Source organism: Photinus pyralis, unplaced genomic scaffold, assembly GCF_008802855.1.
Source record: "Photinus pyralis isolate 1611_PpyrPB1 unplaced genomic scaffold, Ppyr1.3 Ppyr1.4_LG6, whole genome shotgun sequence".
Classification (NCBI taxonomy): domain Eukaryota; kingdom Metazoa; phylum Arthropoda; class Insecta; order Coleoptera; family Lampyridae; genus Photinus; species Photinus pyralis.
This window is the reverse complement of record NW_022170663.1, coordinates 36,099,045-36,123,907: the sequence shown is the minus strand read 5'-3', so window position 1 is coordinate 36,123,907 and position 24,863 is coordinate 36,099,045. Positions and strand designations below refer to the sequence as shown.

Here is a 24,863-nt window from a genome sequence, read left to right as displayed (position 1 = left end):
CTTTCTCGAACAACAATTACCATACAGTTTTTTTTTTAAATTGCAGCTCATAATTAAAAGTAACAAAATATACAATTCACACAAGGTGCGTCGCCTATCATTGTATTTCAGCACTTTCATGCCACGACAAAAAATGATAAATTCATTCTAAAACACTTCAATTAAAACAGAATTTTTTAACAACCTAACATCAACCCCAATTAGAGAAACGTGTTAATAATTTTGAGCCCCGAATAAAAAATGTCTCAGATCGACCCGGAAAAAAAATTTTCTTATAGAATGTGGCCTGTAGAATCCATAATTTCAAACAGTTCCAAGATTGGGCTACTAGTTCAAAACTTACAGCCCTTTGAATTTTTTTCGAAATTGGTTTCTAGTCTATAACTTTTGATTGAGAAGTCTGATCGAAAAAGTACGAATTGATTTGGATTCTACGCACCAAAATTAAAAAGAAAAAGTGTTTTTCCGAGAAATTTTGGTGTAGTCGATTTTTGGTAAAAAAGGAAGGTTATACACTGCCTTTTTTTGAGCCCCGAAAAAAAAATTGTCTCAGATCGACCCGGAAAAAAATTTCTTATAGAATGTGGCCTGTAGAATCCATAATTTCAAACAGTTCCAAGATTGGGCTACTAGTTCAAAAGTTACAGCCCTTTGAATTTTTTTCGAAATTGGTTTCTAGCCTATAACTTTTAATTGAGAAGTCTGATCGAAAAAGTACGAATTGATTTGGATTCTACGCACCCAAATTAATAAGAAAAAGTGTTTTCCCGAGAAATTTTGGTGTAGTCAATTTTTCGTAAAAAAGGAAGGTCTTTTTTTGAGCCCCAAAGAAAAAATTGTCTCAGATCGACTCGGAAAAAAAGGTTTCTTATAGAAAATTACCATACAGTTTTTTTTTTAAATTGCAGCTGATAATTAAAAGTAACAAAATATACAATCCACACGAGATGCGTCGCCTATCATTGTATTTCAGCACTTTCATGCTACGACAAAAAATGATAAATTCATTGTAAAACACTTCAATTAAAACAGAATTTTTTAACAACCTTATATCAACCCCAATTAGAGAAACGTGTTAATAATTTATTAATAGTGCAAGAAACTAAATACAGCACATACTTATAAATTTCCAACGGGCCATTATGATCTACAGGCCAGGTGGCAACCGCCACCCGCCCCCCCCCACGGGTCAGTCCGCCACTGGTGTTCTGTACAAACTTTGTATAAAGTATCAGGGAGTGAATTTTTTTTTTAATAATTGAAGTAGTTGTATTCTATAAACAAATTAAAAAGCTTGTCAATTTGTAATTATTCATTATCTTTGATTTTGAGTATGGATGTATCAAGATAAGATCCAGGGTACAATTTTCACATGGTAGCAGAGCGTGGTTTCAGTCCAATTTTGTTGAGCCTCTTCGTCAAAGTTTGATTCCACAATAACGGTGATTGTCTTAACCCATATAAACTTCTCTGTAACTTACATATCATTCCTTCCTTCTTTGGATAACCTTCCGGAATTTGCATGAATGTTTCGTCTTTCAGTTCCCCATGAAGAAACGCTGTTTTTACATCAAAGATTCTTATTTTAAATTCTTTAGCAGCCGTTATCGTAAGAAGTACTCGCAAACTTGTCATATTTACCACAGGACTATATGTTTCTTGAAAATCTATTCCTCTTTCTTGTTGAAAACCTCTTACAACTAGTCTAGCTTTCCTGGTTGCATTTTCTTTTTCTTTGAATACCCATTTGCTACTCAAAATTTTTCTGCCTTTCGCTTCTTCGGTTTTTACAAGAATCCATAGGTTTTGTTTTTCGCAAGAGACAAGTTAGAGTTACAGAGAAGTTTATATGGATTAAGACAATCACCGTTATTGTGGAATCAAACTTTGACGAAGAGGCTCAACAAAATTGGACTCTGCTACAGTGCTACCATGTGAAAATTGTACCTACCCATTCATAGGAATGGAAATTTCACAAGAAACGAATGGAATTCGTTTAACACAGTCTTTATTCTGCGAACAAGTAGCAGAAAAATTTGGTTTGACTAATGCTAAGGATTCGGAAATACCAATCATGACAAAAGATGAGACTGATCGAAATTTAAAAGGTATTTTCCCATATCGTGAAGCAGTAGGAAGTCTGATCTACCTCAGTTCAAAAACACGTCCGGACATCAGTTGGAAAGAAATCTCGATACCTGGAAAATCCATCAGACTCGGATGTAAAAAACGTACAATAAAATATTTGAAAGGAACCAAACATTTAGGTTTGTTCTTCAAAAAGAATGGAAATAATTTGAATGAGATGGTAGTGTACACGCCTACACGGATAGCGATTATGCTAATGATCTAGAAAGTAGACGTAGTACCTACTACTGGATATGTATGGAACACCAATAAGCTGGTGTTCAAGACGGCAACCCATCGTAGCACTCTCATCTACAGAAGCTGAATTCATAAGTGAAGCTAAAGGTCTGAAGGAAGTTTTATTTTTGAAGAGTTGATAGGCGAAAATTTAAAAATTAAATTTCAAATTGATAACACGAGCACAATCGCACTAATAAAAAATGGGAAGTTTAATCAGCGCAGCAAACACATTGATGTGCGGTATTACTTTATTTGTGAAAAATTAAGTGAAGGTGTATTTGATTTGATACACCATCTAATATCAAATTTCCGACATACTTACTAAGCCATTATTGCCATTTAAATTTAAACGGTTTAGGGATGTGTTAATGAACTGAAAGAGATGAACATTGTTGCGCAAATTTTGAGGGAAGGTGTTGAAAAGTGTTCTGTACAAACTTTGTATAAAGTATCAAGGAGTGAATTTTTTTTTTTTTTAAATAATTGAAGTAGTTGTATTCTATAAACAAATTAAAAAGCTTGTCAATTTGTAATTATTCATTATCTTTGATTTTGAGTATGGATGTATCAAGATAAGATCCAGGGTACAATTTTCACAGATCAGCATATCCTCATATTAGCCTGCTGGACAATCAATTTCTTCTTTAACGTTGAAATGGGCCGCGTTCGTGTTGTTGACTAGAAACTTTACTTGTGCAAAAAGGGGGCTTGACTCCATTTTCACCGGCCCTTGAAAATGAGTAGGTATAATTGTGCAAGTGCAATTTCCTGTAAAAGGCACCGTTTTTGCAATTTTAAGAAATACTTTGTATGTACCTAATAGAAACCATTTGTTTCAGACAACTTGCAGTCCATTTTTGTCATAAGTAGTGTTTGGAGGGAAGCAATCGAAAAGGAGATAGGCAATAGGCTTCTAGAAACAATAGACTCTATTGTTTCTCGGTCTTATGAGACCTGAGGGGGTGGGAACAGGGGGATTCAATTAAGTGACCAAGCGCAAGCAGAACTTTTTCTTGACGGGAATTTTAAAAATTGCCTGCGCGGGCTGAGTATTCGTAAATAGCAGACGCGTTATCCCTTCGGAAAACTCTACAGTATTTTTGTAGTAGGTACGACTTTGCTTTTCAAAAAGGAAAAAAACTTCATGCAAGAATCGAACCCGAACTGCCCGGTTACAAGCTGAGTTTCCTTGCCACTTAGACCATTACCCATAGCATACATGATACATTCGATAGTGATTAAGCTGGGTTCGCATTTTCAAAATAGTTGTGGGGGTCAATTTTCGCATGCACGCGGTTTGCAAAACAAACGCCACAGGGTGTGATGGAATTAACGCTAAAATGTTAGTTTTGTGTCCGGATATAAGTGTTCTTTATAACGCATAATTGTAAACTTTTTCATCCGCAATTCTGTATTCCCATATCATGCTGGAAAACATCCCACGTTAAACGGTTACCTAAAACTCACCTTCCTACGGCATTTTCGGACTTAAGGCCGATCCATTCTTCCAACTGCATCAAAAATATTGGAATGTGTTCTAGGATCACAAATCACAGCCCTATTAAAAATCACTGATGACATCATGCGAAATACTGATGAAAACGCCATATACTAGACTTCTCAACGGCGTGTGATAGTCTTCATTTAAAAATATTGCACTTTATCGGTTTTGGTAATTATGCAATACAATTACTTATTTAAAAATTACCTCTTTGATCGGTATCAGAAAGTGGTCATACATGGAGTCCCCTCTATCCCGACACATTGAATAAAAAATAATTTTTTATTCAATGCCTGACAGCAGTAACTTGTGGTGTTCCTCAAGGATCAATACTCAGGTCACTATTATTTCCGATCTATACCCTATACCTAGTCCTTTTTAAAACTGCGTAGTATTCACATGTATGCTGATGATTGTCAATTATATTTTAAATCCTTCTTAAAGAAATCAGTTCCGTTGCACTATCTTAACAAAGAAGACCATATTGTTTCAATGTGAATACCATAAACAAAATTGATATTTTTCGGTACAAAGTCAAATCGATATCTTGCAGAAAGAAAAATATCTATCCAATTTAAAGGCGATAGTTTGAAACCCTCGAATGTAGTAATTCATCTTGGACAACCAATTAAATTTCCAAACCCATGTAAACTCAAAATTTGATCATATAATAATTTGCGGCGTTTATATTCATATATAGACATGTGCCACAAAACACAAAAGCGCTGGGGCCTTTGAATTACTGTTATGCCGTTTATGGATCATGCATAACTAAACAAACCAGTTATAACACTCAAAACGTCCAAAATAGCTGTTTTACGTTTTATGTTTGAAATACTTACGTAAATATGAACGGATATCACACACTCTCAATAAATGAAAATGTCTGAACATGGAAAACCAAAGAAAACATCCCATATTGATCACGCATAAACCGCCATATCTGTTCGAAAATATTTCCTTTAGACCAGACGTTCATAATATTCATATTAGGGAAAAAAATCTTTCCTACCATACCGCTCCATAAGACATCACAGTATAAAGTCGTTCTCCTACAATATTGCTACAAACAAAGATTACAATAAGCTACCGGAACGTTTGAAAGGAACTAAAAACTTACTACCTCAATTGTTCAATACATAAAATGTAATTTCTTTATCGCCAAAACTTGCAATTGAGGTAATAATAAACAGTATTATTATTATCTTGTTGAATGAAAATTGATGGGAGCCCTCTTCTTGTTATATAGAAAATAACTCCAAATTGTCATGGACATATACCACAGTATATTAATTTTGGATTGTGCATTAGGTCAAAAAAATTTTTTTCATCAAGAGATATGGGCTTGTTTGTTACCGCTGTTCTTTTAAATTAAAAATGTTACATACCTCAAATCCTTTCTTCATCTTCTCACAAATCGACTTCTTTGGAATGTACATCGGGACTTGGCCGCTCAAGTATTTCTTCACTGTAAATTAAATCAGTCAACCTATCGACTCCTACTGTAACTATGAGTGATGGTCTACCCTTAACATAGTGCAAAACAAGAAACTAAAAGATAATGATTTATTTGTTTTCTTTAACATTTTAACTAACTGTATATTTAAATTTAGCACAATCAATGGTAAATTATTAAATATAAATTTTAAATAAACATGACATTATATTAATATGTTAATTTAAAACCAAAAATGACTGCATTTATGATTTTTTTAGTGATGTAAAGGTAACAAAGTATAAACAATTAAGCAGTATGTATATTGTATTCCGATGCCTGTGCGTTATGACTCACTTTCTACGAAGGCACTTTTGGTTGTCAAGTAAAAAGTTCATTTATAAAATTATATACATATGTAAATATGTAAAAACTGTAAATATTTTGATTCTGTCATAGGTACACTATATGATAAAGGAAGTCTCTTCGTTGCGATATGGAGAATTACATAATATAAATGCACGTCTGGTTGCAAACATTATACTTAACGCTAATACATACAAAAGGAACCTAACTATCAAAGTAAATTTACATTTCCGAGGTCCTCAGAGGAAATTTACAAACATGCTTAACTGGAATGTTTTATCAACATTTTCATTATACAATACTGTAGATGAGACCAAAAATAAAAAAAATTTACAAAATGTGCATTTAAATTAAATTGAATGTATTTTGTGCAGCGCACCCTGAAGCATAAGCAGTCAGATGTATCCCACGATTATTACTATTATTATTACACTACAGTTTAAAATTGTCATCGTTGATGTGTGACGTGTGGAGAAACTGACCAGATTCTGCATACCCCTATTATTTCTATCATCATTTGTATCACAGAGTGAGTTTTATATTATCCATTCAGAATAATAAAAAAATAGCGTGTATAAAAAAAATAAAAATGAAATGGAAACGTCATCTGGCCGTTTCTCTAAAAAATAAAAAAAACTGATCAAGTCCGCTTGAAAATAAAAGTCAACGTTAACAATATTTACGAAAAGTAATGCTCCAGAAATCATAATTTCATGGATGTAAGTGAATTAAAAACAATTTCCCCATTTTATGAAAAATTTGTGCGAAAGCGAGTTATTTTATATGTTGGCGACCTGTACATAATTTGCGGGTAACATTCCAATTTGTCCGGTACGTTGTACTTCACCGGTCATCCATCCACCGTCGATACTGCTGACATTTATTATTAAATCGCCGTCGAGAAAACTAACCTCATCGTCGTCTTGAGCTTCGTAGTCGTACATGGCCCTATAAACGCGCCCCAACGATCCGTAATTGTGGTTCAGTGGATCTATGTCGTGCACCGAGCCTATGTGTCTCTGCGGCGGGTTGGTCACGGGTCCTCGGTCCGACGTATAAATTACTGTTTGAGTATTTCGGCCGGCGGAGTACGGACTGGCGCCAACCGTCGGTTCGTAGTCCGCTATTTTTCCGACCTGAGAGTGGGCGATTGGCGGCGGGATCGGATCGATCGGGTTCACAATTGGCGGCGGCGTGGAATTGGCGTTCACCTGATCGGTCGACGTAGTTTTATACCCGTTTTCGTTGATCGTCCGTTTCTGTTCCATGACGGCTTTCTTTTGCAATTCGCCGTGGTACGCGACGTTACTGATTATCTTGCTGTTTTGCTTGATACGTAACGTTTCCGGGTCGTCGGCGACTTGTGTAAATTTCCCTTTGCTCTTCTCAAAGTCTTCGTGATACTTTACATTGGATTGGAGTTTCGTGTTTTCTGCTATACGCTTTAATTCAGGAGTCTCCGCCATAGTTGTAGCTTTTGCTTTTGGTATATGACTGTACAAAAAACAAACATACAATTAAGTGACACGTTGAGACCCTGCTACATTAACTGGGTATTTTTTACAAGAACACACCACAAAGAAGAGATTTTTGCATTGGCTCACCATTTAACTATCACTTTGTTTACCAATTACACTTGAGTAAACATCTAAAGCATTGTATTCAATTAAGCACATGCCATTTCTCAAAAACCTTACTTATTACATGATTTATTACACTGTATATAGTATACAGTGTGTCCCAGATCGCGTGGGATTGCATGGGTAACTTTCTTATTATTAAAGATAGAGAATTGGTTAAATGGGCAACGTTTTGCAGTTTTGGATGCTTATTTAAAATTTCCTTATGGAACTTCAAAATGTCGCATAGGTTCGACGTAAATTCAAAAAAACTAAAATTGGTCATTTCTGTCTTTGATACGCTTAATTTAGAATTGATGTCAAAAAAAAATTCAAGATGGCCACTTTTGAGTAACATTTACAAACTTCCTAAAGTTAAATGGGCGCCATATTGGATTTTTAGATTACTTGATAGATTTTTTAATTCTCTTTATACCACCATTTGTAGGTATGTAAGTATGGATAATAAGATAGTCAATAAGTGATGATATAAAAATCAAAATTTTTCTAGGCCTACTTATATAAAATTTTGGAGGGAGTTGTAATGCCCAAACCCCCCTCTCATGAGTGCACCCCTGATTTTTTAAACATCTGATGTAATTATTTTCATTGTTTTTTTTTATTCGTCTCAGACTACTTGATTAAAATACAAAAACCGTTAATATAACTGGTATCTTATTTTCAATCTTATGTTAAAACAGCTCGTTGAAAAGAAAATTAAAAAATCTATCAAGTAATCTAAAAACCGCATATAGCGCCTATTTAAGTTTAGGAAGTTGGTAAATGTTCCTCAAAAGTAGCCATCTTGAATTTTTTTGACATCAATTCTAAATTAAGCGTATCAAAGACAGTCACTTTTATATAAAACTTTTTTTTATATCTCTTATACTTTCGATGATATAAGACATTTAAGGGAATGACCAATTTTAGTTTTTTTGAATTTACGTCGAACCTATGCGACATTTTGAATTTCCATATACAAATTTTAAATAACCATCTAAAACTGCAAAACATTGCCCATTTAACCAATTCTCTATCTTTAATAATAACAAAGTTACCCATGCAATCCCACGCGATCTGGGACACACTGTATACTTTTATTACAGCTAAATACAAGGTGAAAATTTTGTCTTGAACACAGCCGGCCCGTGTGGCGCGGAAGCCCGACTGACGCACTAAGGGTCCCTGGTTCAAATCCGGGTTCGGGCACAAACATTTGTAAATGTATAGGGGGATTGGGTTGGCTGAAGCCCCGCCCACTTAAAAATAAAGACCAAAAAATAATTAATAATAGAATATATCTTCAAAACAAAATTTTTTAAGAAGCTTTTTATGGTATCCAAAATTATAAACAATTTTCCTAGCAATCCATGTACTTTTTTTGGATATAGAAGCATAAAAAACTTATAATCAAATTAAAGAGAAAAACTCAAATTAAGGAAAATAGTTTGTTAATTAATTTCCTCGTTAATTTCATACCATGGATGGATACCATAAAGTGTTACAGACAACATTTTCACCCTGTATATTAAGATGATTTAGAAATAAATATGGAATAGCTATCTTTGACCTGAAAAACCTTCCTTTTACTTTTTTGATTTTTCTTCCAACTAAAATTACCCTGTCCGTAACATTAGTCATATGAAACGGAATGCTGGTAGAGCGAGTGGTAGAGTGTATAGAGAATCGCCCATTTGCCAAAGCATTCTCTCTGCAGATATACTTTTTTTTATTATGTAACGAAAACATTTTATTGCGATTTTTCCCCCGCCGAATTACTAAAAACATTCCCCCAAAGAAATGGTAGTTTCAAGTTTTTATTTATTATACTAAGGGTGAACGTTCATCATCTTTCCACAGTTATCAATGGGTTAATTGTTCTAGATCATTAGTTATACCCTCATTGTCTAGCTATGGTTTTGAATTACACTCTGTAAATTAGTCGTCTTTTGTTACTTCTACGATTCAGCAAATTCAATAAAGCTCTGTGAGACACGTAAAATTTTAAAGCCAGTCACAGTGGTGGAAAGAAAATGACTAGCCAATGGACATTAATTAAAGACCGCCGCCATTGTTGGGCGTTAAAAAATTTACTTCAGAGAGAGGATGCACTACATTAAGAGATTCGCGTTTTGTTTGTCAACAGAATAAAGTTCAGAAAAATTCGTATGTAGAGAGTCAACAGTCTAGAGAAGATTCGTTTTATATAAACATGATTAAAGTCTAAGAAGTTTCACCATCCAGTTGTTTAAAAAAGCGGACAATTCGTCCCTTTTATTATTCTGTTTGATCGGGCGTATAAGTTTTGAAATCAGAAGTTTGTAGTTTTGAAATTAAATTTTTGAATTTTTCCCAGAATTCTTTTTCTAAAAATTATCGCAGTTTGAATACGTCTCACAGATCACAGATGAATCTTGCTTTTTGGTAACAATTGGAAAAACGAACTGGTCAACTATAATATTATTAACACGCGGATATTTTTGCACGTTATTTATCAAGGCGTCTTTGTTTTTTTGGAAATTGCCTCTAATCGTTAGTCGCGCCCATGGATCTGAGTTAGGGTTCAATTAGTATCAAAACTCATTTTTATGTACTTCTTGACATGGAAGGGTTGGTTGTATTCAAGATTGTGTCTGGTAACTAAAAGTTGAGTAAATTGATTGATTCCAAAAAACAATGGATCACATTAAACTCCTTTTTCATATTCAAAATAAAACGTCAAAGTCTACAAGTTCAGCTGCATAATAAAATAAAAGCGCAACATCCTAGGTGGTCACCTGTACAGTTAAATTGCTTCGTATGAGGGGTGTGCTCAAAATGAGGAAATGAATCTGCCTGACGTTCTCGCAGATTCGAAGAGATGAAGATGAAGAATGAAAACTGCTTCAGCTCTTCTGATGTCAAGGTATGTTTGGTTTGTAGTGTATTAATTGATGGACGATAATAATTTATTGAACTACAGCGTGTTTGGACTGAAACTGTTTCGCGAGACTACTTATGACTTTTGTAATAGACAAAACAACTCATATACCCCCCTTTCAAGATGCTCTTTTCAACACCCGAAAGTGTGCCAGTATATATTATATATGATATCACACTGTATCACATGTTTTCCACTGTGGCACAATCAACAATGCAAGCACGGCAATGAACTAAGTTTATATATTAAATTGTCTCTTCAAAAATATGATACACTAAGGAAAATGTTAAAAAAGTATTCAGGTGATTCAAATAAATCAAAAAAAAAATTGAAAAAGTTAAACAAAGAATTTAAAACAAAGTTCAAATGATTCAATAAATTTATTTAAAACCTTCTTGAATCAAAACTGAATTTTTTTAGTTATGTTTTTGATTAGAGAACTTAATATACTATCTTTTTAGAATAAAATATACAGGGCGTTCCATTTAAAACAAATGAGGTTAGGTCTGAAAACTGTTTACATGATCAATTATACATATTTTGAAAGCGGCGGACCATTTAACAATCATTATAAAGAAACTTCTGTAATAAACATGTTTCCTCCTATCTCTTAAGACATCGAATATCTTCAAATTTTGGTTTTACCATTTTAAGTTTTAAAGTCTGACTCAAAAAGAGCACATAACACCTGCATTACTTTCTCGATAGCCCTAACATTTACAAAGGTACTCTAAGTGGCAAAAAGGGGACACCCTGTACATACAAAAATATTTTTGCATTATGCACATTTGACCTGCAAAGACTTAGGCTTACTATATTTGTTCGTTGGTCACGGCTCACCTCACTCTAATAATAATAATAATCTTTAATTCGGAAAATTGTCAAGAACAATTACAGAAACGTCAAATCACAAACATAACATGTCTGGGTTTGTGCTATTTCAACATTTTGAAAAGATAACTGTACAAAAAAAGAGCATCATGTACCCAGAAAGTTAGGCAAACCACAATACATGTAAGTGTAACCTTTCACCCACAATCGACTCGAAGCAATTCGACAAGTGTAGCCCTTCTGCTTCCAATTTTAGTTGGTTTTCACGAGCAAGCAATTCTAAAAATTACTCTTCCCGAAAAATCCTTCAATTTGGTGTGCCCTTTCGAAACATAAATAGCAACCAAAGCACAAATCACCTTGTAAAAAATGATTATTAATATTGAAAATGTTTGTAAACAATTTTGCAATCGATACTTACGCTTCGCAATACGGTTCCTTATTAAAGCCTTTGTAATTTCGCATATTAAGCGCCATTCCGCACTCCTTGCATTTGAAACACGGTTTGTGCCATGTCTGAAAACAAACGAGCGCGATTAAAAAATAAAACAGGAACAATCGCGAGGGCGGGAGTGGTAGACAATTTGAAATTGGATCCCCGGTTTCTGGGATGCACATGTTACTAATCCGGCAAGCAATTAACATCAGTTCAATAACCAGAGTCATAACAAATTACAAGAATTAAGTTAATTAACTTGTATTATGATGCATCCTGTATCATCCCCATTTTAACCGTTCTTGATTATGTATATGGCATTTTCAGGAAACCGCAATTAAAGTCGCGGTTGAATGTGAGTCATGAAAAATTTCTTTTAAAGAAGTTAAAATAATCAGATCATAACCTTGGCTTACAATACTTGGTCGACGTTTGTAGAAAGGTTAATAGTACTAACCATTTTTTAGTCACTTTAGGGCAGGGCACAAGAAATCAAATAATTATTAACGTGAAAGGTACATGCGGAAAGTTCGCAAAAACAACTTAAAAAGCGATTATCGCCAATTTACCTTATCGAGACACTTTAGTTCCTCTGTAGGGTATACGGTTTTCTCGCACCTAGCGCACTTTTTATTCATTTTTCTAATTATTATTTACACAACCGCTAATTTTACACTAAACTAACTTTCTTTAAGACACTTTAATTACAGCAAAAGTTATTCATCCATGTGTAACTATTTCAGGATCCCACAAAATGCAGAACATCCTTCTTCGCTTTTTACTTTATACATTTCATTTCGGCTGTCAAAAATTGTACTGTCAAATGCTTTGCATCGGTGCAAAATCCCACTTGTTAAAATCCCATTACTTAAAAGTGCCAACGGTAATAATCAACTGGTATAGATTCGGGTCACTCTAGGGACCTTTTGAAAATTTTTAATTATTGAAACGAAACTTTAATTTGGTTTAGTTTAGCAATAAATTTTTCTCTAGCTGGTTCAATGAACTGTTGTTTTAAGTAGGTACCTTGTTTTGTTGCACTATTTTATTTTGCCAGCCGCTGAAGTTGAAGAAATTACATGTCAGTGGTGATTCTGTAAGAATTATTTAAATTAAAGATATTGATACTGCAATCCAATTAACAGAATAGTAGGTATTCATTATCATTGCATATTTATTAGAAGTAAGTCAACCAAGGGCCAACGCATGCAAAAGCAAGCTCCAATAAAGTGGTGGTAGTCATGGTACAATTGTTGTTTGAAATTGAACCTTTCCTTTAGATTTTGGCCCCCAAAATTAAATGTTTGTGATCGATTGCTTCTGGTTGCCCACACACGCCATAAATCATCCCGTTCCTACAAGTTTGATGTAAAGAGGGCTGCTACTGCTGCCAGAGGTGACTTTTAATTCTCATGACTTTTGAAATGACAACCTAAAATTGGTCACTGGCCCTTGGTCTACTGTATTAATTGTAATTTATATAAAATCTGGTAGCTAACTGTCAAAAGTAACTAATTTGCGCTGAATACGCACAATGTCCAATAAAAGAAAGAACACGATGATGGTTAGTGATGACTTAGGGTTAGCGGACATAAACATTCCCGACATTCCCAAAGATATCATTTTTCCCGATGATCTAAACAAGTACCTTCGCGACAAAGTTCAAGTAATATTCACTTCATATTCCGGCAGTTATTCTTTACAATTGTAGTACTTAACACACGAAAACGGCATGCTATACAAAAATGTATCTGACTTGGAGCTGCAGTTAAAAGAGAGCACTAGTAAGGTAAGTCTCCTCTCTGAGGAATTGGAAAAGAGCCAGAACGAACCGACTAAAGATAATCCACTGTACGTCAGTCATTTAGCATCCGCTAAAATAGTAGAGCTTAGTAAGCAATTACGGGAACGGAATTCTGAATTGGAAACTTACAAAACCAAGTTATCAAAGTCGCAACAATACATCAACGAATTGCAACAAAACACATGCGCAGAAAAAGAAACTGATGGTGGTGAGCGAATTTTTGAGGACGCTTGATTATGTTAGTTTAGGTCCAGTTCCGGAAAAACTCAAAAACGAACTCGAAGAACAAATCAAAATCTTACAAGAGAAGCTGAATAATTCCAACTCGAAGCTTTGCGAAACTAGAAATTCAAATTCTCAGTTAAAGGCGAACATGAAAATTGCCAACAAGTTGTTACAACAGGAAGTTGGGGAGACGTTTGAGAATTTGCAGATTATAACAAACTCCAATGGTAACTGGCGTGGACGTGCCCAGCTCATTTGCGATTTGCAGCAGAAAAACAGCGAGCTTAAAGAGAAACTGAAATCCTATGAAGATAAAGAAAAAGGTAACCTTCGAGGCAAATTCGTATAACAACCAGGCGTTCTAGGCAGCATTCCTCTTGTGGAAAACTCCAATTCTGTAACAAAGTGGGATAAGAAATTGGCAAGTCTCACTCAAGAAAACTACGCGCTTCAAAATACAGTGCACGACCTTAAAAGAAGACTCGACGCTGCTCGGGCCAGGAACAAGGTCATCGAGTCGGAAAGCTCCGCACTTCGGGCGAAATGTTCGGCCATTACCGAACAAAATGAACACGATCGGGACATGATCACCTCATTGACTGTATAGTACAAGTACAAATTTTTCATCTTGCGTTACTGATGATTTTAGGCTAGAGTAACCCACGCGCAGGAGATACAGAATGAAGCTTTGCGCCAGAAGCAATTGATCATTCAGGAGTTGGAGATGAAAAATAAATCCTTGCACCTGGAAGCCGCGAAACAAGAATGTAAAGTGAATAATCTAAACGTGCAGATTGATGAACAAAGACGGGAAATTACGACTCTTCGGTCTAGATGTAAGAACCACCCGCTCGACCATCAGAAGGTGCGTATTTTCAAATGTAGTCGCTCGTTCACGTGTGTGTCGTGTTAGGTAAATCCTTCTAAGGAAGTCAGCATGCAGTACTTGGAGACTGAAAGGTTACGTTTGTTAGAGCTGATGAAGATCACCAACGACAAATTAGATCTGGAACGCAATGCACAATCCGAGGTTCGAATGAAATATTTGGCTGAGAAGCAAAAGGTGGCCAAGCTGGAGGCGAGAGTAGCACGCTTACAACTGGAGAAGAACTGCGAGAAGATGAGCGTGTACAGTTCAAAATCTAGCTTGTCCTCCTTGGGCACGGTTAGCGATGATAAACTTCAGCTGGCGGAAGAAACCATTAAAGTGTTACAGACCCGTTTAGATATTGAACGACAAGATCACAAAAACAACATTAATGAGTTTAGTAAGATACTAAGCAATTACGGATTTGTTGAAAATAAAGACAAGGAAGAGCTGTGATTTTTTTGGTGTTATTAATAAATACCAGAACTACCCATAAGTCTTTGATAGTATCAGAATCGCGTTCCATTAATTGCATGACGTATAGTTTTTTCCAATTACCTTACTGGATGGGGCAGATACATTACATTTCGATGAGTATATACCAAGTAAAGCACTGGAAAGAACTAGAAGCCATTTCGATAGTTTTGAAAAGAAGTAGAAGACTTTTGATGCTTTCCAGAGTTAAATAATGCGTTACAGCGACTATTATGTAGGCCCATACTGGTGTTTTTGAAATCACTTCCTGGGAAAAGTAATGGGGGGGTTTATAGGTGTACAATCATCATTAGTTCACTATCATTGAGAAATAGCCAATAGAAACAAAAGATATGGTTTCCTTGGATAGTGACTCAGAATAAACCTTTGACTCTATCACTCTATTGGCTATTTCCTAAAGATCTAATGATAGTAATGATTGTATAAACCCACCATAAATCATTTTCATATTTTATGTATCTGTTAAGAATCAAATGCAAGTCTGGAGCCCTAGAAAAACCTACAAAGCTCAGGAAAGGGCCAGAAAAGTTGTTGAAAGGATAAAAAAAATTACGATAGTGACAAGAAAGATCTCGCCAGAACCTATACACAACGCTGTGAGCTAAAATGCTTTGTAAAATCTCTATAAAGCTACGAAAGATGTCATTGTGGACAGTGCTAAAGCAATCCCAGAACATTATAGCGTTTTTCCAGAACATTGCAGGCCCTTGACACGGCTTTTTGGTGTTTTCAAACGGTTTTTAAGTTTTTTACAGAACTCTCTAGGTCTTTCCTGAGCGCTGTATATTTTTCCCTCTCCCAGCTTAGAAAAGAGGTTGAAAAGTTCAGAAAGAGCATTTCAATAATTTCGGACTTTAATAATTAAATATACAGGGGGTTCCTAAATGTAATGTAAATACGGAAGGGATAAACATAGGTCCGCAAACGCTTTGTTATCGATAACTACAGAAAATTGATTTTTATTTTTTCGCTAACTTATATTTCAAATTTGAGCAAAATATCTCAAAAAAACTTGAAATTTTAACACCCTGTAGTAACCAAGCATTTAGTAATAAAATAAACCAGAGAATATAATTAGTCCCCTCTGTATTTATATCGTACATATTTGGGAACACCCTGATATCTCAGCTATGTATGGATGAATGTCAAAAAATTTTCACGGATTGGCATTTTATGTTTGCAGTACCTACGATAAAACTGCTCATTAAGACAATGTGACAAGCGCTAGAATGTTCTAGTGACTACTAAACGCATTAATTTGCTTTTTAAATGTTTTCTAGAGTATTCAAAAGCTTTCCAATCACTTCCATCATCTACGTATTCTGGAAAAAGTCTCGATATAGTTCTAGAAAGACGTTGCAACGCTATTAAAGGAAAATTCTTTGATTGGTTTCGAGAGCATTTAAATACATATCCAAAGCATTCCAATTCCTTTGTGAAACTTTCTAGAAAAGTTCCTAAGATCCCTTGCAGAGCAAAAGATAAGTTCGATCGACTTTTCAATCGTTCTGGAAAGTCATTGAAGACTTTGGAAAGAAAAAAAGTTTCCTAGAGCACTGTATGGGCTTCCATAACTCTTTCGAACATTAGAAGACCATCTAGAAAGTTTCGATGCAAAGATTTTACCCCTTAAATATAATTTTAAATGTTCTTCTAAAGTGTTTAATATTGCAAACATAAGTAGACCAATATAGGTATTGTAACAAAGTACCCTTGTCCGCCGTGAAGTTCATACCCGCAGTTATGACCACACCGTATATTTGTAGAAGCGACCGTCTCTGCTAAACACCCGGTATCTAGAAACGTCCTAAGTTAGCCGCTTCGTTACGTATAGTCAGTAGGTGTTGTAGTGCCGAAAGTATTTGTGTTCGGTCCACGAACTTATAAATTAAGATGGACTGCTGACCAATCAGTTGCATAGACGTAAAAATGGCCCTAGCATGGGCGCGGCCATGATGTGCACGTTTTAGTTATTTTCTAGGGGAATTTTCCTAGTTCTCAAGTTTTGAGGCTATTGCAGCCTTGGAAAATGGCATGTGCCACAGTAATTTATTTAGAAAACGTGAGGTTAATGCTTGTTTATTAGTTGATTTGAATTTCGCGCCAAGTGAGTGCACATCATGGCTGCCCCCATGTAGGTGTCATTTGTCAATTCAGCATTAGCTGGTTGGGTCTAAGAGTTGAAAACAGAAGTAGAGTAATTGATTTGATTGTGTTGTATTTCAGTCGGCATTACAGTAACTAACGCTGAAATTAATCCGCCCGCCGTTTGTAACCGTTCTCGTCCAGACAGTTCAGTCAGTTTTGCCAAAAGCTCTTTTAGGGCCAATTCTACAATGAAGGTGTATATAACTCTCGCCAGGAAAGATTGCCGGTCACAGAACACTTGATCCCGATCTACAATCTCTGTTTTTCGTAAGGTGCTAGTGACTTCCCGAATAGTATCGTGTCAGTGTTGAACGAAAAGACTTTTTGTTCAACATTAGCACGATCCTATTCCAGAAGTCGCTCGCATCTTAATAAAAACAAAGATTGTAAATCGACACAAGGTGTGCTGTGACCGGCAATCTTTCCTGGCGAGAGTTATACTGAGAATAAGCTATACCTAGAATAAATGTCGACGGTTGCGTTGGTTACCATTGTGTGAATACATGTTGCTATGGCAGTTATTCCAAGAATATCTTATTCTCTGTTAAAGTGTAAATGTAAAACCGGCCCTTAGAAGAAGAGAGCAAATTGATATTTTAGAATTTCAAAGAGGATAAACCATTGTTTGCAGGTGTTGTTTCCTATGGTAACGCCGACCCCGCCGGTTGATTTCGACACAATTAACAATGGGTATTAATCGGATTCTGGAAATTTGAATACAGCAAATTAAGTGAATGAGCTAAATAAATGAGTTGCAGAAACCCGTCCGATTGAGCTGATCCTTATCTCAAATGGAGCGCTCTTAATTAACTTGAATTTTGACACCCAACCCGTATTTTTCGGATTTCTTAGAAATGCATAATTAATAAAATGTTTTAATTTGTTTGAACGTATCGGGCGGAGCGGGAATTCCAGTTGTGCAAGTGTATCAAATTGTGACTTGCGAGTACTATTGCAATATGTTTGTAGTTCATCAAAAAATTCTGGTTATCATTATGCTTGATTTTGTTTACAGCGTCCAGAAGCCACCCCTTTTAAAAATGTTAAATTTTTTTACAAAAACTAATTACTTTTTACAATTTTTGAGGTACTTCAAACATAGGTAGTTGTTTCATTGTTTCATATTTTGTTTGCTAGAGTCTAATTGTAATTTGTGTGTATTTTGTGAGACTCAACCCCACCTGGCCACCCCTTGGCTAGTTACGGGCCTGGAGTAATTTTTAACATTTGGAGGACGCGGCGAAGCATTCGATAGAGCCTTGAGGAGAGGTTCGATGAATTGAAAGGGGGATTGGTGATTTGACAGGAAATTGAGAAGATTGTGAGGGAGAGCCAAAAGGGGAAGTTGAAGGAAAAGGGAAGGGAAGAAATAGGAAACTGGATGAAAACTTGAGAGAAATTTGACCTAAAATTAAAGAGAATTGGAGAGAAACTTGGTGCCAAGCCAAGGGGTATTGAGAGAAATTTGTAAACCTCAGAGTAAGGTAAGAAGAGAACTTATAAAGACACTTAACAAGAGATTGAGCAAAGTTTGAGGGAACACAAGGGAGGGAACTTAAAAACGTCAGGATGACTTTGAAGAGAATTTGATAGGAACTTGATAAGTAATTGACACTTAAGTTATGAGAACTTTAAAGAATGCTTAGGGAGAACTTAAGAAGAACTTGAGACAAAACCAAGATAATTAAGAGCACTTTTGAGTGAAAGGCTTTGTATATATTTGTTGGAACACACTTTACTGGTGAAAATATTAGGCACATTGGTAGCCACCTCCACTGCCACCATTTGACATTTGACCTGACAGGAGGAACATCCCTGAAGAATGTCACAATAACAACAATTATGTCAACAAATTTAAATAAAGCCCTTAAAAAACAAAACAGTGCAGTTCTGTGACAAGCCTTTCGCATTATTAACAATTTACAGTGCGAGAAATTAACCAAAAAATCATGGTGGATTTAAGTGGAGGGCAGGATGGTCCAATTGAGCATGGTTTCTCAAATTCAGTCTTCATTGTACCTGCTATAATAATCGTAACACTATCAGGTAAGAAAGCGATAACATTGAAAACATTTAGATTACGTTATGGTAGAACAATACGTTAATTATAAACCATATGGAAATCTAATCCTAAAATTCGGTTGCCCCTGCAATTCAAACGATAATGAAATTACTACATTCTTTCTTTTTCCTGATAAGCTGTTTAAATTACGTAACAGAAAACATAGATAGCCTTTGTCCTCTATGAGTATATATGCTGAGTTGGCCAAGTCTCACTCTTGCAACGTGTTCCTGACAAGTAGCAGTGCTGATAACTAAAATGGACGGCAAAGAAGGCATGGATGCATTAAATAAAATCAAGGAAAGTTTGAGTTCCGAAGGAAAATCTCCACTCGAGGCGTTAGAGCAACTTTCTGAACTTTTGAATAAATTGGAATTAACCGATGAAGAAAGGCAACAAATGAAAAGCGCCTTCGGCGAGAGGACGGAGAAAATGAGTGCATTTATGAAGCCAGGCTTAGATATTTTACCTGATGGAAATATCACTATGACCCTCACCCTTATTGTGGCGTTTATAGTTGTAATAACACTTTTCGGTAAGATTTTTGTTTTGTTTTATTCATAGGTCAGTTATGGTTCGATTTGTATCGCAAACACCCTGTATTTTTTGTACCTACTTCAAACTATCATTATCAGATTATGCACTTGAGAATATTTGACACGGATTGAGTATTTTATATCAGTTGGTTACACAATTCGCACGTGTTAATTGCTTGAAAAATTAAAAAATATGGAAGAAAACGGCGATGATCCAAGGCTAAGTAAAATTGAAGAACTGGCCCAGAAACTTAGGAGTATGACTCGTGAAGAACAAATAGAACAGTTAAAGAGTATGGGTCTTCAAGTTGACGAGAGTGACTTCGATGAGCCATCAGCACCTGCTCCGCAGTACTTTTATGCATATATATCCTTTATAGTTTGCCTTTCTTTAATAACAGTAGTTTTGGGTATGAATAGCCAAATTTATTGCTAGCAATTGACAATATGATTAACACTAATTTTTGTTGCAGTATTCTTTGGATATAAACTGTATCGATCTTTAACAGAAAAGGAGCGAAAAAGGGATGAGAAGAGGAAACAAAAACAAATGAAGAAGAAGAAGTGATTCATTTACTTCTATTTCTGTTCATTGCCAGTCTCCTACAAAAACTAAATAGGTTTATACTGTTAACTTCAGGTTATATAATAGGCGCTGTTATTTTGTGTCATTCCCAATTCTTGTAGGAGTTTAAAATGAAGTCTGTTATCTTTGCATTCCATTTTGTAAATGTTCAAATAAGTTTTTCATTAAATGTTTTATTGTCTGCAGTCGCATTAATTTTGCAATAAGAAGCAGGAATTCGTATTATAATTAGATTTAACCTTACCTAAGCATTTTAACCATATTGGACGTTTGGGCTTGGCCTGTGTCCTATGAGCTGTCCGCGCTTTGTATAGAGGAAGATCAAGATACCACCATAACCATTATTGATTAATCAATAATTTTAATAGTAAAGTATTTAACAGGTAAAAGGTAAGTATGCAAAAAAAACAAATAGGGAGAGGGGTCCAAAACAAGCGTTTTTTTTCAAAATTAATCAAGAGCTCAAACTATGTACCAAAATGTGCTTTTCATCATTCATTGAATACCAAATTATTATTACAATTTGGCTTAAGCTCCTCCAAACATAACGTCGAGGAGACTGAGCTCCCCCCAAAAAAATGTGTAGTAAATTTTGACCGTTTACTACAGCAGTCTGACAAAATTACAGTTTGCTATTATTTACTTCTGAAAAGAGATACCAAAGTCAAAAGGTATAACCGTAAACGATTTACAAAAAATGCATTTCCACATTAACAATCAATGGGCTTCTAGCTTACTTTTATAAGAAACACATCACCTCATAAAGTTATATATTTGTACACGCCGAATAAAAATTTACGGATATTGTTTATCCTCATGTCTACTTTTAAATGACTAAATCTCACCGAGGGGCGCCTAATTTTATACAACCAAAGGAACTTCTTAAAACAAATACAGATCTGGCTGCTGTGGAACATCATTGCATATTAGAATATTCTAGCCATATTTATTATTAATATTCAAACATACATATGTTGTATATTCATATATAATACCATAAGTAGTCGAAGTATTGTCGAATATTTTTGAGGTGCTGTCACGAATGCTAGTTACGCTGATTAATACCACGAGCGCTTGCGCGAGTGGTATTAAAAAGCGTAACTAGCATGAGTGGAGCAGCAGCTCAAAAATAATCTACAAATACTTCGACTACGAATGGTATTCGGAGGACTATTCAATGAATCAAAAGAAAAATTAAGCATAATTACCCACGGAATGTATTTCCATGACAACAATAAATGTCAAAATAAATTATGGAAGTTGCTTTTCATTTTGCTATTGATTCTATTCGAACTTTTGTGCTCCAAGCTAATTCGTTATGAGTGATTAAATTAAAAGATGTGGTGATAAGTCGGTTGTCGAAATTGATTAACAAACTAAGAAGAATGTTCCGGTTAATACGACAAAATTTCGCGACATTTCACTGGTGGAAGTTTGACAAATGTCATTGAATTGTCGCTGAAATACCACACGTGAAATTATCACTTATAATTGCACAAGAGGTTTGTATTTTACCGAGTAAATTTGGGTTGTTAAGGTAATGAAAATCTGTTGCCTAGCAATTAGACGAGAAAAACTGTAACTAATAAAAATGCGACACCGAAGGTGGAGCATTTTTAGGTTGACAGTTTTTCGAGTTCAATTGCTAAAAGGAAACAGATTTGAATTGCAACAACCCAAATTTACTCGGTTTAAATACAAACCTCGAGTGTAATTCGGCAGGACAATTTAACGAACAAGAAATTCACCAAACTAGTCAATTATTGACAGACGTCAAGCTAATCATATGGGAAAGGATAATGCGATAATTGTTCCAAAATGAATAAGTGAAAAAACCACTAGTGCATTTGTCGCTGTAAAAGTTGCAGGTAACTTTTGCCGCTGTCAAAGTGACAATTTCACTGCGGCTTATGCGATTTTTTATACATGAGTTGAATTGTCGCTGAAATACCACACGTGAAATTATCGCTGAAATACTACACGTGAAATTATCACTATAATTCGTTCCCATTGGCTCAACAATTTGAAATCTCGACATTTCACTGGTCGAAATGTGACAAATGTTAGATGAATTGAATAGTCACAAATATACAGTGACATTCATGTAGAAGTAGACATAGGGATTTCCTATGCCTACTTTTACATGATAAAAAATCTCCTGAAAGACGCCTAATTTTATGCAACCAAAGTAACTACCTACAAGAAATGAGGATCTGCCTGTCATATTAATTAATTTGAATATTATCCCTTTGACTTCCATATTATCTAATTTCGGTTCGTGTGCGATGTATTCAACTAAAAAAAGTTGATATTTCCAATTGGTGCCGATAACAGTTAAAGTAGATTAAGAGATTTATTTTCGGTGAAGATAAAGCAACAATATTCAAATTAGTAATTAATATGACAGCCAGATTTTTATTTGTTTCAATAAGTTATTTTGGTTGCATAAAATTAGGCGTCTTTCAGGAGGCTTTTTATCATGTAAAAGTAGACATGGGAAATCCCTATGTCTACTTCTACATGAATATCACTGTATACATAAGGTACACAACACGTAAGTTATACCTATATACTATGTATGTATTATGTGAAGTATAGAATATTAGTCACACACATCGTATATTGTTCTGCAATATTACCTATTTGGTCAGAATAATCTATGCCAAAAGGTACCTCGGTAATCTATTTTTTGATTTTTTTTAAATATTCAGTTCAAAAGATCCTTAAAAGTTTCTAATCTTTGTTTTAAGTATTTGTGTTTCGAATACCTATTACTTGTGGACAGCCGTATTCCCAAAGTTAATATACATTGTTTTCTGATAATTACCTTTTTTGGGTTATCGCGTCATCTCATGAGAAATCAAAATTGTAACACGTTAGAATTTAGAAATGGCTCACGGTGCTACAATCAGGGCATTAAGAACCCGCATTAAAAAACAACACCAAATCCATTTAAATACCTAAAGGATTTTCGTTTGTTATCACAATTTTCGTTTTCCATTCGGCAGAGAAGTGATTTTTGAGTTTTAGTGAGTTAGCATGCATTCTATATTGAAACAAAAAATGAAAACTCACCCTTAGCCTTATCAGTCGCTCTAAGGGTTGAACCATTACCATTCGTTCCGTTTACCACTATTGAAATGACACCGTACCCGCTTCAATTGTCGCCGATTACTGCGCGGAAAATTGTTGGGTGAAGCGATAACACGTATCAGCGTCGGCGCGATCTACCTTTTCGTCACGAATACCTTCTAATCGAAAAGTAACATGTTATTAAATAAAAACACCTGTCATTGTTCAATGGGCGTTTTGAGGTCATTTGCTTAAAAATCGAATCACCTTTTTTAAATCTCAACGTCGTTAATTCGCTTAACTCCTTTTAACAAAAACTCTACAAGACAATAAAGTAACCGCAAAGTGAAATGAGTTTGCAGTAAAAGTACCTCATACCATTGACAAATACTCATACCTTGCCAGACCGCCTTTAAGTTTTGGTGTCTCAAAAACTCCCCCTCCCTCTTCTCTGAGAAGTTGTTGTAGCACGTAATCTCTTTTTTAATGAAGTGATTAGAGATCTCTCTTCAATGGCTGAGAGACTTCATCTCAATGGCGAATTATCTTCAAAATGGCGTTGTCTAACTTTTTTATTGGTTAATGTATTTTTTTATACCAATCCTAGACGGTTCTAAAGGTCGTTGTTAATCAATCCCACACTCTTTCTCAAAACAAAAGTGTTCACTTTTGACTTCATGATGACGATGAATGGGAATAATACCCACGAGTTCATGATCACTACAGTTGACCAGTTTGTTTCCAACTTTTACTCAAAATCATATGTTCATCGGGGAGACGTATTTTAAAACTGCGATAATTCTTTAACAATTCCGCTTTACTTTTCTCAGAGAAAAATTCCAAAATGTATATCCAAACTTGTCTTAAAAGTGCCTTACAATATTTTGAACCTCTCAAGTTTTTGGATAGTTTGGAATTAAGTAACCCCTCAAAATAATCTCATGATTTTCAAAGACTCTCATTAGGATCTTAGAGTTCTTTATTGTGCCTCTCGTCTAGAGGATCGTAAGTTCCCTTCACTAACCTCGATTTCGTCTCGAATGAGGAGAGCGATTGTGAGAGGAGGGCGGCAGCAGTATAGACGCCCTGTATCTCGGAGGGAAACCCTTTTCGTACGTCAGGAGAGAGGGGCCCGAAAATGCACAAGCCTTGGAGCCCTCGTCACATCAGATTCTTGGTGCTTAAAACAATTGCGACGTATACAGTGGTAAATTAATTGTAAGTAATTACTTTACCGTAAATTTTCCAATATTCCAGGGACGACAATTCTAGCACTAATCTCGTAATGGCAATTTCTCGAGCTTCCCCGAGCGGACGAGGCAAAATCCTACAGGAAAAAGTTTTCAGAGTAAATTTATTTGGCAATACTATACATAGCAGTTATTTCAAGTCGATTTTCTTTTCCTTGCAAAAAGAAACTTCAGGGAACGAATTGTCCAGAGACGGCCCTTCCAAAGCGAATATTTCAGAGACAATTAATTTTCCTAAAATCAAGCTAATGTTAGGGCCAGTCCTTTTTCTTACCATTAAACTTATCGCACAGTTAATTTCCATGGAAACACGTACGAGGTTTTATTAGAAAACATAACTGG

General features: G+C 35.3%; 3 protein-coding genes across 4 annotated transcripts; 2 read left to right on the top strand and 1 right to left on the bottom strand.

The window, feature by feature from the left end:
• Positions 1-5,490: 5,490 nt before the first annotated feature.
• LOC116174799 (LIM and SH3 domain protein Lasp) lies at positions 5,491-12,296 on the bottom strand. The gene is made up of 3 exons (XM_031492791.1): positions 12,045-12,296; positions 11,461-11,555; positions 5,491-7,163 (listed from the first exon to the last, which is right to left on the bottom strand). The coding sequence occupies exons 1-3, from the start codon at positions 12,111-12,113 to the stop codon at positions 6,449-6,451; spliced, it is 879 nt and encodes a 292-aa protein (XP_031348651.1). The 5' UTR covers positions 12,114-12,296; the 3' UTR covers positions 5,491-6,448.
• A 617-nt stretch (positions 12,297-12,913) lies between these two features.
• LOC116174619 (protein lava lamp) lies at positions 12,914-14,828 on the top strand. The gene is made up of 6 exons (XM_031492558.1): positions 12,914-13,141; positions 13,187-13,487; positions 13,528-13,827; positions 13,870-14,105; positions 14,154-14,369; positions 14,418-14,828. Exons 1-6 carry the CDS (start codon positions 13,010-13,012, stop codon positions 14,826-14,828), a joined length of 1,596 nt encoding a protein of 531 aa, XP_031348418.1. The 5' UTR covers positions 12,914-13,009.
• Positions 14,829-18,786: 3,958 nt separating this feature from the next.
• Positions 18,787-20,380, top strand: LOC116174800. 2 transcript variants are annotated; one of them, XR_004146167.1, is made up of 2 exons: positions 18,787-19,061; positions 20,087-20,380. XR_004146167.1 is itself a non-coding variant. In XM_031492792.1 (2 exons), exons 1-2 carry the CDS (start codon positions 19,336-19,338, stop codon positions 20,179-20,181), a joined length of 372 nt encoding a protein of 123 aa, XP_031348652.1. In that variant the 5' UTR covers positions 19,255-19,335; the 3' UTR covers positions 20,182-20,380. The 2 variants fall into 2 exon arrangements, 1 of the variants encoding a protein (XP_031348652.1); XM_031492792.1 differs by lacking the exon at positions 18,787-19,061 and adding an exon at positions 19,255-19,612.
• Positions 20,381-24,863: the final 4,483 nt, after the last annotated feature.

What these genes read in the sequence shown, in the direction of transcription:
- LOC116174800 (XM_031492792.1), top strand. Translation starts at nt 19,336, where the DNA reads ATGGACGGCAAAGAAGGCATGGATGCATTAAATAAAATCAAGGAAAGT. An exon ending in AGTTGTAATAACACTTTTCG is followed by an intron (nt 19,613 to 20,086) that starts GTAAGATTTTTG and finishes TTTTTGTTGCAG; the next exon opens with TATTCTTTGGATATAAACTG.
- LOC116174619 (XM_031492558.1), top strand. Translation starts at nt 13,010, where the DNA reads ATGTCCAATAAAAGAAAGAACACGATGATGGTTAGTGATGACTTAGGG. An exon ending in AGAAAAAGAAACTGATGGTG is followed by an intron (nt 13,488 to 13,527) that starts GTGAGCGAATTT and finishes ATGTTAGTTTAG; the next exon opens with GTCCAGTTCCGGAAAAACTC. An exon ending in ACCCGCTCGACCATCAGAAG is followed by an intron (nt 14,370 to 14,417) that starts GTGCGTATTTTC and finishes GTGTCGTGTTAG; the next exon opens with GTAAATCCTTCTAAGGAAGT.
- LOC116174799 (XM_031492791.1), bottom strand. Translation starts at nt 12,113, where the DNA reads ATGAATAAAAAGTGCGCTAGGTGCGAGAAAACCGTATACCCTACAGAG. An exon ending in AACTAAAGTGTCTCGATAAG is followed by an intron (nt 11,556 to 12,044) that starts GTAAATTGGCGA and finishes GTTTGTTTTCAG; the next exon opens with ACATGGCACAAACCGTGTTT. An exon ending in AAGGAACCGTATTGCGAAGC is followed by an intron (nt 7,164 to 11,460) that starts GTAAGTATCGAT and finishes TTTTTTGTACAG; the next exon opens with TCATATACCAAAAGCAAAAG.